We start from the raw sequence: 16,752 nt of genomic DNA, 5'->3' as shown, positions 1-16,752 counted from the left end.
CATGTCGGAAACTCTGGCCTCCCAGGACCTCCTTTACTGGCCCAAACATGTAGAAATAGCTTGGAGTGAGGTCAGGACTGTACAGGGAGGTGGCGATTTACAGTATGAATGTACTGTACAGTACGGCCTTCTTTAAAATGTTTGCACCCCTCAGTTGTTTCACTGCGGCTGAGAGTCCCATCATCGCTTCTGTAATCAACTTGATGCCTTAATTCAAAAGAAATTTCATCACAAATCCCAGTTTGACTTGAATATCCCTTATGAAAGGTGGAACCCAGAGCCATAACGGATTCGTTTTCGGTCTCACTGGACTTCCTAAGAAATCCTAATATAGACTAGCAAAGTGTTATAGAAGAAGAAACCTGGAAAGTTAGAACCGTTAATCACCCAAAGACCTTCGGGAACCTTTTTTTCTGATTTTACTACACATGTGTACTAGAAAGTGGCAATAACTAAAAAATGCATTCAAGGTAAAGGTTTATTGAAACCAAAACAGGCCTTGGCCACAAATAAAAATGAGTTTGGGAGAATGTCTGATAAATGAGGGTGTGCAAAAAAAAACAGGATGCCCAGATCCTGACCTTCATGTTTGCTGTAAATCTCACAAGACATAAAGCACAGAAAAAAAAGCACTTCCTGAAAAGTTTCTCCGCAGGGACTAACAAGTCTGATCCCAGACCAGGTCATGACAAACTTTGAAGCCTTGCACTTAAAAGTCTGAGTTTAAACTGTAGATTATGCTGGTGCTGGTTTAATCACTGAGTCTCTATGCAATAATCCTATGATGGTCTACAGTATAACATTATAGCGTACAGTGCTATAACGTAAGTTATAATGGGAAATATTCTGCAGGAATAGCTTTATGGATAATCCACAACTTTAAACATCTGTTCACAAACTGCTGTGAAATGGAGTAAGTGGAAAATAATCAACCTATCCACATCATCCCACCCTGTTCTTGATTACGTTCCCTATAATAGCGCCCCCTCTTCCATGAGTCACTCTTTTTAAAAGGCAGGCATGTCAGCATGTCTTTGTGCCCCTTTTTTTTTTCACGATTCTCCACGAACCTCTTCTTGTGTCACGACACAGCTATTGCGAACGTGCTTCAACTCATTTTAGCCTTAAAAAGTTCCGTGTGAAAGAGTGAAAGTTCAGATAATCATCTCAGCCAAGCTTCTCACCCACTCATCAGCATTTCATGTTAGTTTAGCCGCTCGAGCATCAATCCAGTGCTAAGTCAGTATGCATTGTTGACTTCAATTACAGACCAGATGCCGAGGTGAGCCAGGAACACGGCACCTCAACCAACGTGTTCCTTTTGCAGCGGACGGATGGGTCTTTCGGTCCTCGCCGCAGTTCTTCATAGCTCCTAGCAAGCATTACTTATTTACTTTTCTTATCCTTTTATGTGCTCTAAGCACCCTTCTCAGTTCTCGTGATTGCTTTGGCAGTCTAACTCCAACACAGAGTGAAAGGCTGCCAGAGCTCAGAGCTACTCTACTCTCCTTAAGCACTTCCTGTTTGGCTCATAATAGAGTGTTACTTTTGAGTCAGAGCCATGATGAGTGATGTGGCTCCTACGGCTATCCGAGTCAGAAGTGGAGGAAAGAAAGAAGTCGTGAAAAGTAGCACAAAACTAGCAGCCTAACAATGTTTAAATAACATGACTGATAGCAGGGGGGAAAAAAACTCCTCTTTTATATGTATAAACATATTAATGTCAATGGATTTAGATAAGTGATCTAAGAAATAACTGTACAATCTGAAATCTGGTTAATTCCTTATTTGGAATTAATAATTTATGCTTTTCATTATATGTGATTAGTAACGATGGGGGATTAAGTTATGAATCGCGGTTCTTTTGTGTAGTGATTCACGTATCGCCCTACTGAGTCCGAAATAATAATAATAATCATCACCATAATCATAATAGAAATAATAAATTCATTTATAATAAAGATAAACTGGTTGATCAGCCAGTGAACAGAATTGACTGGTTTTTAGTCAATACATTTATACATGACTGGTAATCAGACTGGTAAACCATCCAAAAGTTGCGCCAGTTAAAAGCCTCCGATTTCACATACTGTACATGTCTGCATATGAAGAAGTCACACACGCCCACATGCTTGCAGTCGCTCAACCCGAGCATTCACTGTAGAAGTTGAGATTTAAGACTTTGGCGGCGTTTAAGGTTGTACTGTAAAACATCACAGGCTCCATATAATCCTACAGGTGGCACACTCTGTATTATTAACACATAATCATCCCGAGTGGTAATTATTGAGTGAATTATTTGCAAATTTTGTTTAGAAATAATAATTCTGGCGGATGACATTTTAATTATGTTATGATCATGATATGTTATGAAATTTCATTTTAATACTTTTGTATTTGGTATTAGTTTGTATAGTTTAAAAGTGAGAAAACTAATGTTATAAGGAACGGTTTAATTAATATGAAACTTTTTTAAAGGTTAGAAATCGTAAAAGAAATTGGGGCAAAATCTAATATTGAATCAGGATATTGAAAAAATCAATATACTTATAGAATCACAATTTTTAAATAATCGGCACTGAGGTATCCTGATTATATTGTGTTCAATATTGTGATAATATTGAATTTTGTGTAATATACAACTGTAACACTGTAAAAACATAGGTATTCTCAAAACACGAAAGATTTATGTTTGAAAATATCCTACCCTGAGGATCTTAATATGTCCAACATACTTTAAAAATGTGTAATACGAACTGTCAATGTGCACGGGCCAACGCACGACCTTTGGGTTAATGGTGCCTAAGCGGTTAATGCTTTGGGTTACTGTTCTAAAGTTCAACCCTTAGCACCACCAAGCTGCCGCTGCTTGACCCCTGAGCAAGGTGCTTAACCTTCTCTGCTCCAGGGGGAGCGTGTCATGCCTGTCCTTGTGCTCTGACTCCAACTTCCTAACAAGCTGGGATATGTGAAGAAAATATTTTTCGTGCACTGTGATGGCTCGAGGTTTTGAGTTATTGATTGGAAGTTTAAGGATTCAAGCTCTGGCACCATGAAACTGCCACTGTTGCACCCATGAGCAAAGATCTTTAGCTGTCTAAGAACCCGTGTTATGTGTATAATTTAGGTTCTGTTAAAACTTTTACTATAACAAAATCTTAGATTTTAGTTCCTGTTTTTTTTTTTTTTTTTACATGACCAATTGGGAGGAAACCACATCAATGTTCACGACTCGATCCATTCAGCATTCAAACCAACATGAACGACTCAGAAACCTTTGGTTTTAGGCTAAATAATCTCAGCATGTTCTTAGGGCACATGCTTGGGGGTGGGGGTGGGGGGGGGAGGGGTAACCGCTTAAAAAAAGGGTAGCGACAAATAGTTATGAAATGACCATCCTTGCTTGTTTTGGACTTTCATTTAAACTCGGTCTATTATGGCAGTTTAAGAAGCTGGTCCAAATCAAGTCCATATTCATAATAAGGACAATTGTACTTTGTATGCAAGAAAGCCATAGGAGTAGGCGGATCTGTGTAATGAGCCCGAGACTGCTAGAAGGCAAGCTCTGGATCTAGGAGCGGTTCTTCTTAAAATAATATGGCTTTGGTTTAACATTCACTTACAGCATGATGGATATGGAGGTGCTATATGTGATAAATTTGGCATCGGAATGTAGGATTGCAGCTCAGGGACCTGAGGCGTGACTCTGACTTGTATACAGTGACTTGTGAACATCTCTGACTCACTGTACGTCCACATCCCACTGGCAGTATGTGTGTTTTGGCTGCATGTGTTGAGCCTGAGGCATTATGAAATGCTGAGTTAGTGAATAGTTCTTAAGTTTTACCCTTAAAACACTCATATTTTGTTTATTATATATCCTGTTATTCTGCACATATTTTGTACATTATTGTATATATATATATATATATATATATATATATATATATATATATATATATATAATGCTGTACAGTATATACTACAATATTACACCACCACCACATAAGTGAATGCATGATGATGGAATTGAAAAGTTAATAATTGCTTCTAATACTTTCAGACATGCCTATGTCAAGTTTTCCACAAGACGAATGTCTTCAGAATAAATTGACGAACAGTGTGAGAGTACTCCATTTGTTGCAGTTCTTTTTTTTTTTTCAATGAAACAAGAAGCAAACTAATTGAGAAAATTTTGTGCATGTTTTTTTTTTTTTTCCTAAAGATTCACAAGTGTGTTAAAAAACAGAAATGAAGCCAAAATATTTTGTCGAACTTGTTTTTGTTACATAAGTGTGAATTTTTGTGATTTTTTGAAAAGGCTAGAACTCCATCTCCCACAGTTTTGTGAAGAAGTGGCAGCATATTAGATCAATAGAAAAAAAAGGGTTGAGCTTTGTTGCACACACAACCTTTTAAATGACAAAGATTGTTGAACATCATGAGAAATATAAGCAATATAAAACCTTCAGTTTACAGCATACATACAGCGTCTGCATCTAATGTCTCTTGTAAGCAGATTTCTTGTGCATATTTTACATACTGCATAGTAACTTCTGGTTCTTTTACTGATTGACTACAGCACTTACACTACAGTATCCCACATACCTTTGTTTTGGATATTCAAGTTGCATAATGTTATATTTCACAGTACATATCATAGACGTGTCTTTCATTATTGCTGGATTCACTGCATTGTCGGTAACAGTGTAAATGTCCTTTAGGCTTCAACATTCTTCAAAAACCCTCTCGACACATTTAAACCAATCTGCTTCACTGCACAATGCAATCAGATCATCAGGGGACGTCATTCTGACATCAAACTCATACAGCTACTGTATGGTACATGTCATGCTTTGTTCAAAACATGGATGTTTTGTTACAGTCAGTGAGTAATAATTTAATAAAATTAATTAAATTACAAAATGGCATGTTCTTCTGTCTGATACTGGTGAAGGTAGGATTGTTTATGTCTACTATAATACAGTGTGCACTTACACTGATATCCTCCAGCTGTAGCGTGTTAAGCGTGTGGTTGTTGCGTCTCCAGATGATTGGCGGCCGCTTGTCTCCAGTGATGGCGCACGTCAGCACGACGCTCTGACCCACGATGATTGTGGTGATGATCAGCTTCTCATCTTCATCGAGCCTCAGGTCATACACACCTGAGAAAAAAAAATCTCTATTTTACTCTCAAAAATTAGTAATCATGTTAAAGCAGCTGTTATAGCGGAAATCACATCATATTTGTTGTTAGCGCATAAGCAAGTGTAAAAATGATAGAGAATGATAATACAGGTTTGTTTACTTCATTTTTTCTGGCACATGTCACGTTACTGACCCCAGAATTAGCTTTTAGTCAGACAAGTGTTTTACGAGCTAAAGTTGTTGGACCTTTGGCCGCTCCCGTCAAGGGATTGCACAGTGGATCACCGGATAAACACAACAACTTGGCACAGGTTCGCACTTCCTGATGCAACCCTCCCATCCCATTGGTTGGGGTTTGGGTATTGGCAGGGAATCGAACCGGGCTTCCGCATGACAAGTAAGGAACCTACAGAGCCACTGAGCCAACAATGACCTTGTTTAATGAGCTAATAATCATCATACTTAGTTTATAGTAATAATAAGCCAGGGTTAAGGCATTGGACTACGGTTCAGAAGATCCCAGGTTCAAACCCCACAACCACCAAATTGCCACTGTTGGGCCCTTGAGCAAGGCCCTTAACCCTCAACTGCTCAGATGTGTAATGAGATAAAAAAAAAAAAAAAAGTAAGTCGCTCTGGATAAGAGTGTCTGCTAAATGCCCAAATGTAAATGTAAATAAGTCCAGCTCAAATCTAAATGAACAAACTTTAAACAATACACCTGCTACATTTATGATAAAATGATCGTTCGAAATGATACTTTGGTGGTGACACTGAATTATTATAGAAATCTTTACTTATAATCAGAAAAATAAGCTTTGGTTAATCTCACAAACTCTAGGAAACACACACACACACACACACACACACACACACAAAACCTCCATCTGGATTTCTGAACCACATGTCATGTCCGGAGATGAAGACAGTGATGCATAACACACCTCTACATAGGTCATGTCTCTGCGTGTGGTTTAAACTATTAACTGTCGACCGCTCTCTCTCTCTCTCTCTCTCTCTCTTTCTCTTCCCTTCTCTCTCTCTCTTTCTCTAAGAGTACCCTTTAGCGTAATGAGAGTACCGCTGGGCAAAAAGGTCTCATTGAATTAGTTCTGCTCCTGGAGGCGTGTAATGATCAGAGATGATGAGTAGGTCCAAGAGTCCATTTAACAGTAAAAACTGAGCAAACTAATACAAAAAAACACCCCCCCCCCCCCCAAAAAAAAGAATAATGAATAAGTATGAATTCAATGAATTGCATTCAAATAACGTCATAAACTTCAAAGTAATACCCGTGAGCCTCACTCACTAATATTATAAATTCATGTTAGCTTCTTATTAATTCTCATGGATTCTTTTAAATTTAAAAGTACTATGAGATTAAGGATGCATAGAAATTTGAAACTTCATGTAACACAGAGCTCAAAAAGACTGGAGAGCTATACATATATTAATAGCAAATATTGCTTCCTTTGATCCCTGTTTAAACCATATTACTAGAGAAAACCCCTGACATTCGCTGCTAACACGTACACATGGTGTAGGGAAGTGGTGTGGACTTCTCTTTTCAGGATAATTCAATATGTGTTTAACAAGCCAGTGGGTTTGTTTAATACAGTTTACTTTTTTTTAAACAAATCTATTTGCTGAAGACTGAGTCACATCGCATTGCATTATGTTGCATCAAGCAGGAAAACAGTACTTTACTAGGACTGACAACTCCAGAGAGTCCACGCCTCAATTATTACAGACACCCTTAGAGACCATGTCTCCATCATAATTACTGACACTCCCAGAGACCACACCCCCTCCATTATTACTGACACTCCCAGAGACCACACCCCCTCCATTATTACTGACACTCCCAGAGACCACACCCCCTCCATTATTACTGACACTCCCAGAGAATACGCCCCCTCCATTATTACTGACACTCCCAGAGACCACACCCCATCCATTATTACTGACACTCCCAGAGACCACACCCCTCCATTATAACTGACACTCCCAGAGACCACACCCCTCAATTATTACTGACACTTCCAGAGACCACACCCCTCCATTATAACTGACACTCCCAGAGACCACACCCCCTCCATTATTACTGACACTCCCAGAGACCACACTCCCTCCATTATAACTGACACTCCCAGGGACCACACTCCCTCCATTATTACTGACACTCATAGTGACCACACCCCCTCCATTATTACTGACACTTCCAGAGACCACACCCCTCCATTATTACTGACACTCCCAGAGACCACACCCCTTCCATTATTACTGACACTCCCAGAGACCACACCCCTCCATTATTACTGACACTCCCAGAGACCACACCCCCTCCATTATTACTGACACTCCCAGAGACCACACCCCCTCCATTATTACTGACACTCCCAGAGACCACACCCCCTCCAATATTACTCACACTCCCAGAGACCACACCCCCCCATTATTACTGACATTCGTAGTGACCACACCCCCTCCATTATTACTGACACTCCCAGAGACCACACCCCCTCCATTATTACTGACACTCCCAGAGACCACACCCCTCCATTATAACTGACACTCCCAGAGACCACACCCCTCCATTATTACTGACACTCCCAGAGACCACACCCCCTCCATTATTACTGACACTTCCAGAGACCACACCCCCTCCATTATTACTGACACTCCCAGAGACCACACCCCCTCCATTTTTACTGACACTTCCAGAGACCACACCTTGAATTATTACTGATATTATAAATTAAGTCGGCATTCCCCTGGGCCATCTTAGTCACCCAGATGTTTATTAACATGTGTTCTTTAATTATAGTTATAGTTATATTATACAAGCCCAGCTGATACGTATGATTTAAATGCTAAAATGTCGCCGTTACCCTTGGCTTGCTCATCAGAGAAATTTCATTCATTTATCTCGTTATTATCTAGACACATTTTCTTCACACACACATAATTTATTATTATTATTAATATTTTATTATTATTATTATTATTATTATTATTATTATTATTATTATTATTTATTTATTTTTTTTTTAATTTCTTTCTCATCTTTGTGAAGCTGCTTTGAGACAATGACCATTGTTAAAAACGCTATATAAATAAAATTTAATTAAATTGAATTGAAATTAAATAAACATTATTCACTTACGAAACATGTGTGAACATCAGTGTGATTTTCCAATGTCACGAAATCTCTTCAACTCCTGTACTGTGTAAATTAGAACTGAGCTCTGGCTTTCAGCATCAGTCTAATCTACTTCAGTGCAGGAAACTCATTCAAAGCTCATGACAGAATGAAAAATCATGTCTAATAATACTTTTTGGATCGTATTTAGAATTTTTCTCCCATCGCTCCCGAATGGTACAACGGAAACATGTTAACCATTATTATCTGGAGATCGTGAGATTGATTCAGGAAGTTTTTAGCCTAATCTATACAGTATGTCCTAATGCTAATTAGCCTAATATGCCCCTTTTTTGTATTGTGGGAGGAAACTGGAGCACCCGAAGGAAACCCACCAAGCACTTTGGAAAACATGCAAGCTCCATGCACACGGATTCGAGGTGGGAATTGAACCATGACTCCGGAGCTGCAAGGCGTCAGTGATGATAGCGATTGCCTACCGTATATATATATATATATATATATATATATATATATATAAGGTCCTTCTCAAAAAATTAGCATATTGTGATAAAGTTCATTATTTTCTGTAATGTACTGATAAACATTAGACTTTCATATATTTTAGATTCATTACACACAACTGAAGTAGTTCAAGCCTTTTATTGTTTTAATATTGATAATTTTGGCGTACAGCTCATAAAAACCCAAAATTCCTATCTCAAAAGATTAGCATATCATCAAAAGGTTCTCTAAATGAGCTATTAACCTAATCATCTGAATCAACTAATTAACTCTAAACACCTGTAAAAGATTCGTGAGGCTTTTAAAAACTCCCAGCCTGGTTCATTACTCAAAACCGCAATCATGGGTAAGACTGCCGACCTGACTGCTGTCCAGAAGGCCATCATTGACACCCAAGAGGGTAAGACACAGAAAGAAATTTCTGAACGAATAGTTCCCAGAGCACTGTATTAAGGCACCTCAGTGGGAAGTCTGTGGGAAGGAAAAAGTGTGGCAGAAAACGCTGCACAACGAGAAGAGGTGACCGGACCCTGAGGAAGATTGTTGAGAAGGACCGATTCCAGACCTTGGGGGACCTGGGGAAGCAGTGGACTGAGTCTGGAGTAGAAACATCCAGAGCCACCGTGTACAGGCCTGTGCAGGAAATGGGCTACAGGTGCCGCATTCCCTACAGAGAAGCAGCACTGGACTGTTGCTCAGTGGTCCAAAGTACTTTTTTCGGATGAAAGTAAATTTTGCATGTCATTCGGAAATCAAGGTGCCAGAGTCTGGAGGAAGACTGGGGTGAGGGAAATGCCTAAATGCCTGAAGTCCAGTGTCAAGTACCCACATTCAGTAATGTCTGAGGTGCCATGTCAGCTGCTGGTGTTGGTCCACTGTGTTTTATTAAGGGCAGGGTCAATGCAGCTAGCTATCAGGAGATTTTGGAGCACTTCATGCTTCCATCTGCTGAAAAGCTTTATGGAGATGAAGATTTCATTTTTCAGCACGACCTGGCACCTGCTCATAGTGCCAAAACCACTGGTAAATGGTTTACTGACCATGGTATTACTGTGCTCAATTGGCCTGCCAACTCTCCTGACCTGAACCCCATAGAGAATCTGTGGGATATTGTGAAGAGAAAGTTGAGAGACACAAGACCCAACACTCTGGATGAGCTTAAGGCCGCTATCGAAGCATCCTGGGCCTCCATAACACCTCAGCAGTGCCACAGGCTGATTGCCTCCATGCCATGCCGCATTGAAGCAGTCATTTCTGCAAAAGGATTCCCAACCAAGTATTGAGTGCATAACTGAACATAATTATTTGAAGGTTGACTTTTTTTGTATTAAAAACACTTTTCTTTCATTGGTCGGATGAAATATGCTAATTTTTTGAGATTGAGAATTTTGGGTTTTCATGAGCTGTATGTCAAAATCACCAATATTAAAACAATTAAAGGGCTTGAACTACTTCAGTTGTGTGTAATGAATCTAAAATATATGAAAGTCTAATGTTTATCAGTACATTACAGAAAATTACAGAGCAAGGCTTTATGATTCTCTGTTTTCACTTTTTTAAGTCACATTTAAAGATTTCAGTCGAGATCCACTAAAAAAAATGCTTATATTTCCAACCTCGGCCTCATTAAATTGATTAACCGTAACGAAAATCTCCCTGAGTTGATATGAATAAAAAACCTTGAAAGAAACCCATGTGTAAAATTATAAATGATTCAAATATACATGTGAAGAAAATTGAGTAGACTACCCTTAAGTAGAAAATTTCTTGCATTTTGACTAAAATAAAAAGCACAAATTATCGCTATTTTAATGACCAATTACTCTCGCTGATTCAGCAGTTGATCTAAGAACATAAATGGAAATCAACACGGTTTATTTTATATAAAGACATTTTGTTCATATTTTTTCTCTCATTAAATAGCACAAATCACACACAGTACAGTGTGCTTACACTTTTTGTAAACACAAATGCTCATTTTCAGTTGCTAGATTTAAAAACTGTACAAGTTCTGTCCTGCTAAGAATTTCTTCCTACTCGATCCGTTATGTCCATCACACTCATTTGAGACCTGTTTGAGGTTTGTCAAAGTGCTAAAGACAGTGCAGCTGAGAAGCCTACGTAGCTGTCAATGTCTCCTCTGGGAAATGGAAATAATTTTCACAGCTATGTTTGTGCCTAAAATAACATGGTTTATTTCTGCTCACTGGCAAGCTCCACTCAAATCAGATGCAATTAAGATACATATAAAGTACTAGTGACTGTTTCCTAAACTTTAAATTGCAAATATTTTTGTTTAATGTAAAAAAAAAAAAATCAATGAATGTAATTTGTCAAAATAGATACAAAAGTAATATAAATCATTTAGGTGGAATTAATTGAATAAGGTAAATAGCAATCAAACCTTGCATTGTAAAGGGTAGGAGAAGCACCATGCTACAATCTGCATCTGTTTAAGATTTAAAAAATCTTTTGGTTTAGGTCTTACAGTTCTTTACAAATCACCTGCCTTACCTACCTCCGAACTGGTCATGCATTAGTTATGTACCAATTATAGAAGTATTCATTATGCATTCATATAGTTACAACATAATCACCAGTGACTTTGATATGAACAAACTCATGACACATCTGTCACAAACTATCTACAAATATACAATAGTTAACAATAAGGTACCTACTGTACGATCACCATTTGCTATAAATTGTCAAGCCTTGTCGATAATTGCCACTTGTTCACGAGCCCTGGATGCCCCAGTATGCAGTAGTAGTATTTCAGACTGAAACTTGGTTTCACGGACAGTGGTGAAACTTTTTCGAACAGTTTCGGTTATGTAATCACATCCATGTTATTCAGACTAGTTTTGGTTTCGGTCAGGGGTTTCAGTCTGACAGGTGCTTGCGCCCGACCTCAATGTGGAAAAATGTATTACTGTACATTACACTTCATGGCCTTGAGTTGGGCACCTATAGCCTCTAGCCTCAGACAGCCTATACCTGCTGCTCTCTCGCTGTGTCCATCCAGTGATGTCTGCGATAGAAGTCTGCGATAGAGACTGTTCATTACTAAACATTTCAATGTGCAGTTTGGAATTAAGTACAGTGTAAACTTTAGGGTTGGATTTAGCCATTATATAAATGTTGCTCTATTTCTTGTATAGACGATCAAAGCTATCCATGTCAACATTGAGCAAAAAGTTTGGAAAGTTTTTTATTTATTTTTTTAGTCTACGATCCATTACAAATCTATTCCCCTGCTGGCCATTGTTCACATAGTTTTTTTTTGTGCATTGTTCTCGGGCCTGCTTGCGTATTTACACTCTCCGATACAGCAGGTGGAAGTATGAACTTACTTGGTTTGTGAGCCACCATTAAACACAAGACAAGAACAAGTACGTTAACTTTGGTTATATTTATATTATAAATGCCAAAAGTGACGCTCTTGTGTGCCTTCCTACTTTATGACCTATGGATTTATAGTGTAGATGCCAAGACAGCACTGGGACCAGACGGCATCTCAGGTTGGGTCCAGCTTGCACCGGTGTTCACTGAGATATCCAAACTCTCTCTGCCACATTCCCCAACATGCTGTCCCAAAGAAACCACTGCATATCTGCATCAATGCCTGTAACCCAGTAGTCCTGACCTCAGTGGCGATGAAGTCAGTGGATGAGCATGCAAAGCACACACGGAGATTTCGGAGGAGACAGACGCGACCGATCACGTTCTACCGTCATCTCAAGGTACAGTTGGCCTCCATATTTGATTCGATCCTTGCCCGAATACACTGTGCTGTACCTGAGAGCACCTCCGCCAGTGAACCTGGGCATTGTTTCTGATTGGTGGAATGATTATATCCTCACTGGTCAAAATGAACCAGATTTTGAGGTGTTCTTAAAGACGTTTCCGGGGCCCTAATATGAAAGCGCCCTTAGTCATCGTTAACCTCTTGTTATACAATGTGCATGTGAAAGACTCGACCATATATAGAGTACAAATGTTAATAAATCTGATACGGTCAAATACATAAAATCTTTTAACGCATCCATAATAAGATATTGCTAAGCTTGTCCCTCAACTTCAATTCTAACTTAACCTTGTCATATGACTCAGTACATTAGTCAACATACCAATGACTTTACATGTTTTACGTGGACAGAATACATCGATATACTACCTTTCTCTATTTACAGTTGGTTTATAAATTGCACGACACAAAAGCAGTGGAAAGAATGATAGAAAGAGAGAAAGAGGGCTAGCAGTGTCAGCAGGTCTTTGATACCACGCTCCATCTTTCTGACAGTAATAGGACGTGATGCCCTATGTGTTTAATTAAACTTCTGAGTTTTGAAACCGAGTGCTGTCTCCTCCGGTTTAAATTGCTACCTTAACAACATCCATAACAACATAACAACACACAGCCCGTGGAGACTTTCTCTTTCTCTTCTGTGTATCTCATACTCTCTCTGTCTCTCTCTGTATGTGTGTTGGTGTGAGGTAAAGGATTTTAGCCCTGCATGAGCACCAAATGTCCCAATAATTATAGGAATTCATACTGTAGCACAAGCTGAATACTTTTTACGTTTGGTTTTTACAAGGCTGATGGTGCTTGATGTGCTAACGGCACTTGCTATGTTCACAGCACTATCCGTGCAAATGGCAGCCAAGAGTGTCAGATTGGAAAAAACGCTTTCATCATCCCAGAGCAGGATGTGAGCAAGGCTTTCAGAAGTGTAGATGCCAAGACAGCACTGGGACCAGACGGCATCTCAGGTTGGGTCCAGCTTGCACCGGTGTTCACTGAGATATCCAAACTCTCTCTGCCACATTCCCCAACATGCTGTCCCAAAGAAACCACAGCATATCTGCATCAGTGCCTGTAACCCAGTAGCCCTGACCTCAGTGGTGATGAAGTGCTTTGAAAGGCCGGTCAGAGACTTCATCGCTGCTTCATTACCTGACACCCTGAACCCATTACTGCTCACATCTCCCAATTGCTGTATAAGAACACCATCAGGCACAGCCCTGAGCCATCTGGACACCAGGAAGGGAAATTACTATTATTATAAACACTATAATTTCCTCCAAAGCACCACCAAGGCGGCGGATCTACCTCATACCCAGTGTAAAGCAAATCACAAAAAAATATGTGTTTAGTCATGACTAACCCTCCCTCACCCTTAGCACTGGAGAACCCCCAAAGGTTGTGCCTCTTGCTTAATTCACTGTGTCACCACCTTCAACTTTACAACCTCAGTCACATTTAATGACAACACTGCTATGGTTGGCCTGATAACTCCATGAAGTCCTACATAAAGTCTGAAATACTAAAGAACTGATGCAAGGAAGACAACAACAATAATTGATAATGGAGTTAAATAGAGAGAGTGCAATATATGGAGCTATTATACCTTTTATACCGTGCAAAAATAGAGACGGAGAGAAAGCACGGACATGGTTTTGGTTTTAAGCAGGGCATGCTGGCTCCACAGAAGGTGAAATTGTACCATCAGCTAAGCGCACCATCCACACTGAGCACCCTGACCTACTGTACAGTCAATCTAAAGCAAGCAGTGTTGGATCAAAACCAGAAAGGTAGTAAAGGATATCAGCCATTCATACAATACACATTTTTTTTTACTGTTGTTGTCTGGGAAGTATTTCTGTTCCTTCAAAATCTACACAGAGAAAATGATAAAGAGCATCCATCTTGGCTCAGACTATTCAGGTCCTCGAAAAGGAACATTCCCACATCAATATGCCTATATCGCCCCATCGTGATAAACCGTTGGCAATTGCATTTCGCTATAACTACCTCATCCTGATGTGTATTCCATACACAACTGCACACTTCTGCTCTTTATTATGATTCTAGTTGCAACATTGCTGCCAACTTTCTTTTATAGCTCTCATATACACAGTTCAGCCACACCATTACAACACAAAACATTATGCTCAGTATTGTGTGGTTTCCGTCTGTGCCACCGGGGCGGCTCTGGCCTCTCGGGACTTGACTCCACAGGACCTCTGGGGATGTTTTGTAGTGTCTCTCACCAGGACATTGGGAGGGGATCCTTTGTGTGCTGTGGGTTGCGCAGTGGGGTCTCCGAGGATCGGACTTGTTTGTCCAGTGCATCCCATGGGGTATAGTATTTCTTATATTGTGGACATTCCACAGCCTCTGCTGTGCTGTTGGAAGAAATTCATTAACAGTCCTTTTGTTTGCATCTTGCATGGTTGATTATTTTCCTATAACAGCAACTCAACTTTTATTTTATATGTTTGTTTACTTACTCATTCATCGTCTATACCGCATTATCCTGTATACAGGGGGGCCGGGGGCCCTGGAGCCTATCCCAAGAAAGAGCATGAGGCGGGGTACACTCTGGCCAGGGTGCCAATCTATCACACGGCACACACTCATTCATTCATTTTGGGAACACCAATTAGCCTTATCTGCATGTCTTTGCACTGTGGGAGGAAACTGGAGTACCCGGAGGAAACACATCAAGCACAGGGAGAACATGCAAACTACATGCACATAGAGATGGAACTCGAACCTGGCCGGGAATCCAAATCCACAGTGCTTACCACTAAACATTTTATATGTCTAACATTTTAAAATTTTCACATTTAATACTTCTGGGTCCGTAGAAGTACCTTACAGAGATGGTTATGCAAAGATAAACTTAGAGTGAAGTTGGACAGTATGTAAATGTCAGGGTTATGGTTGGGATGGGACATGATGAAAATATAAGACATTTTTAACCACATACAGGTAATGACATTTATCTGACTCGCTTTTCAAAAAAAAAATGTTTAAGCAAAGGTGCGAGTACAGCACTCATTAGCTTTACTAAGTCAATAGAAAAACTTCGCAAAGACAGAATTACAAATATTGTGCATTCTGAATTGGATTTCATCCGTGCACAGTCTCAACCGTTCAATAATATCGTCTCTAAACATTCAATTCCTCTCCTGTGTATCGTAATGGCTTTGGGATTTGCTGAGGCTGGGCGCTCCTTTCACTTCCTGTGTATTGGGTATTGGGTTTAAAATGTGACAATGTGAAGTTATGGAGGATGTTTACAAATGAGAGAGAGAGAGAGAAAGAGAGAGAAAGATCTGTGTCTGGGCAGAGGGGAATGAAAATGAGCAGGCACACGGATGGAGGTAAAGAGACTTTATTTCCAACAAGGGAAACATTTTTTGATTAATTGAAGTGATTAATGCATAAACGTCTTTGAAAGAGACTTTCGGGGGTTAAAAATTTTAGTTTTGGAGAAGTGAACTCCAAATATGTACAATATAGGTAGGACAGTGGCCTTGGACCTCCAGGGTTGGGGTTTGAATCTCACCTCTGTTCTGTATGGAGTTCGTATGTTCTGTCCATGCGTGATGGGTTTCCTCTGGATATTCTGGTTTCCTCCCACAGTCCAAAAACATGTGGTTTATCCTGATTGGTGTTTCTCTCGGAGGTGTGCCGTGTGATGGATCGGCACCTAACCAGGATGTACTCCACCTTGAGATAAGTTCTCAGAATAAGCTCCAAAACACAGAGGATACGCAGTGTAGATAATGGATGGATGGAACGAAAGTATAAATTATATATAGAAGTCTTGAACCCCGCACTGTCAGTACAACATTTGTTCAATTTTTTTTTTTAATGAATATCTGGATTGGATTAAATTTAAGGTTTTGACACCGAGTTATAGGTCATGTATGTTGTATATAATAGATTTCTTCATAGCTAGTCTTCTATGTAGATTTCTTCTGTGTGTGTGTGTGTTTGTGAATATAACTTGCAGCAAATGCCTGCGCAAAAAAAAAAAAAAACCCAGGCCCTCGCTTGAATAAACCTAACTTCAATTAAAACTTATGAAAGTTCTCGAGCAGCAACTACCCCAAATGTAGAGATGAGTGTGTAATGATGTTTT

The 16,752-nt window shown here is 39.6% G+C and overlaps 1 protein-coding gene across 2 annotated transcripts in view; it reads right to left on the bottom strand.

The window, feature by feature from the left end:
- The window catches only part of fstl5 (follistatin-like 5), a 168,756-nt gene that overhangs the window by 54,488 nt on the left and 97,516 nt on the right, over positions 1-16,752 (bottom strand). For both annotated transcript variants that reach the window (XM_053506475.1, XM_053506476.1), the window contains exon 7: positions 4,999-5,165. In XM_053506475.1, coding sequence (XP_053362450.1) covers positions 4,999-5,165 — 167 coding nt within the window. The remainder of the gene's footprint in view (positions 1-4,998; positions 5,166-16,752) is intronic.

This window comes from Clarias gariepinus, chromosome 10 (genome assembly GCF_024256425.1).
Source record: "Clarias gariepinus isolate MV-2021 ecotype Netherlands chromosome 10, CGAR_prim_01v2, whole genome shotgun sequence".
In the NCBI taxonomy this organism is placed as follows: domain Eukaryota; kingdom Metazoa; phylum Chordata; class Actinopteri; order Siluriformes; family Clariidae; genus Clarias; species Clarias gariepinus.
The sequence above is the reverse complement of the archived record's forward strand: the minus strand, read 5'-3'. Positions and strand labels throughout refer to the sequence as shown.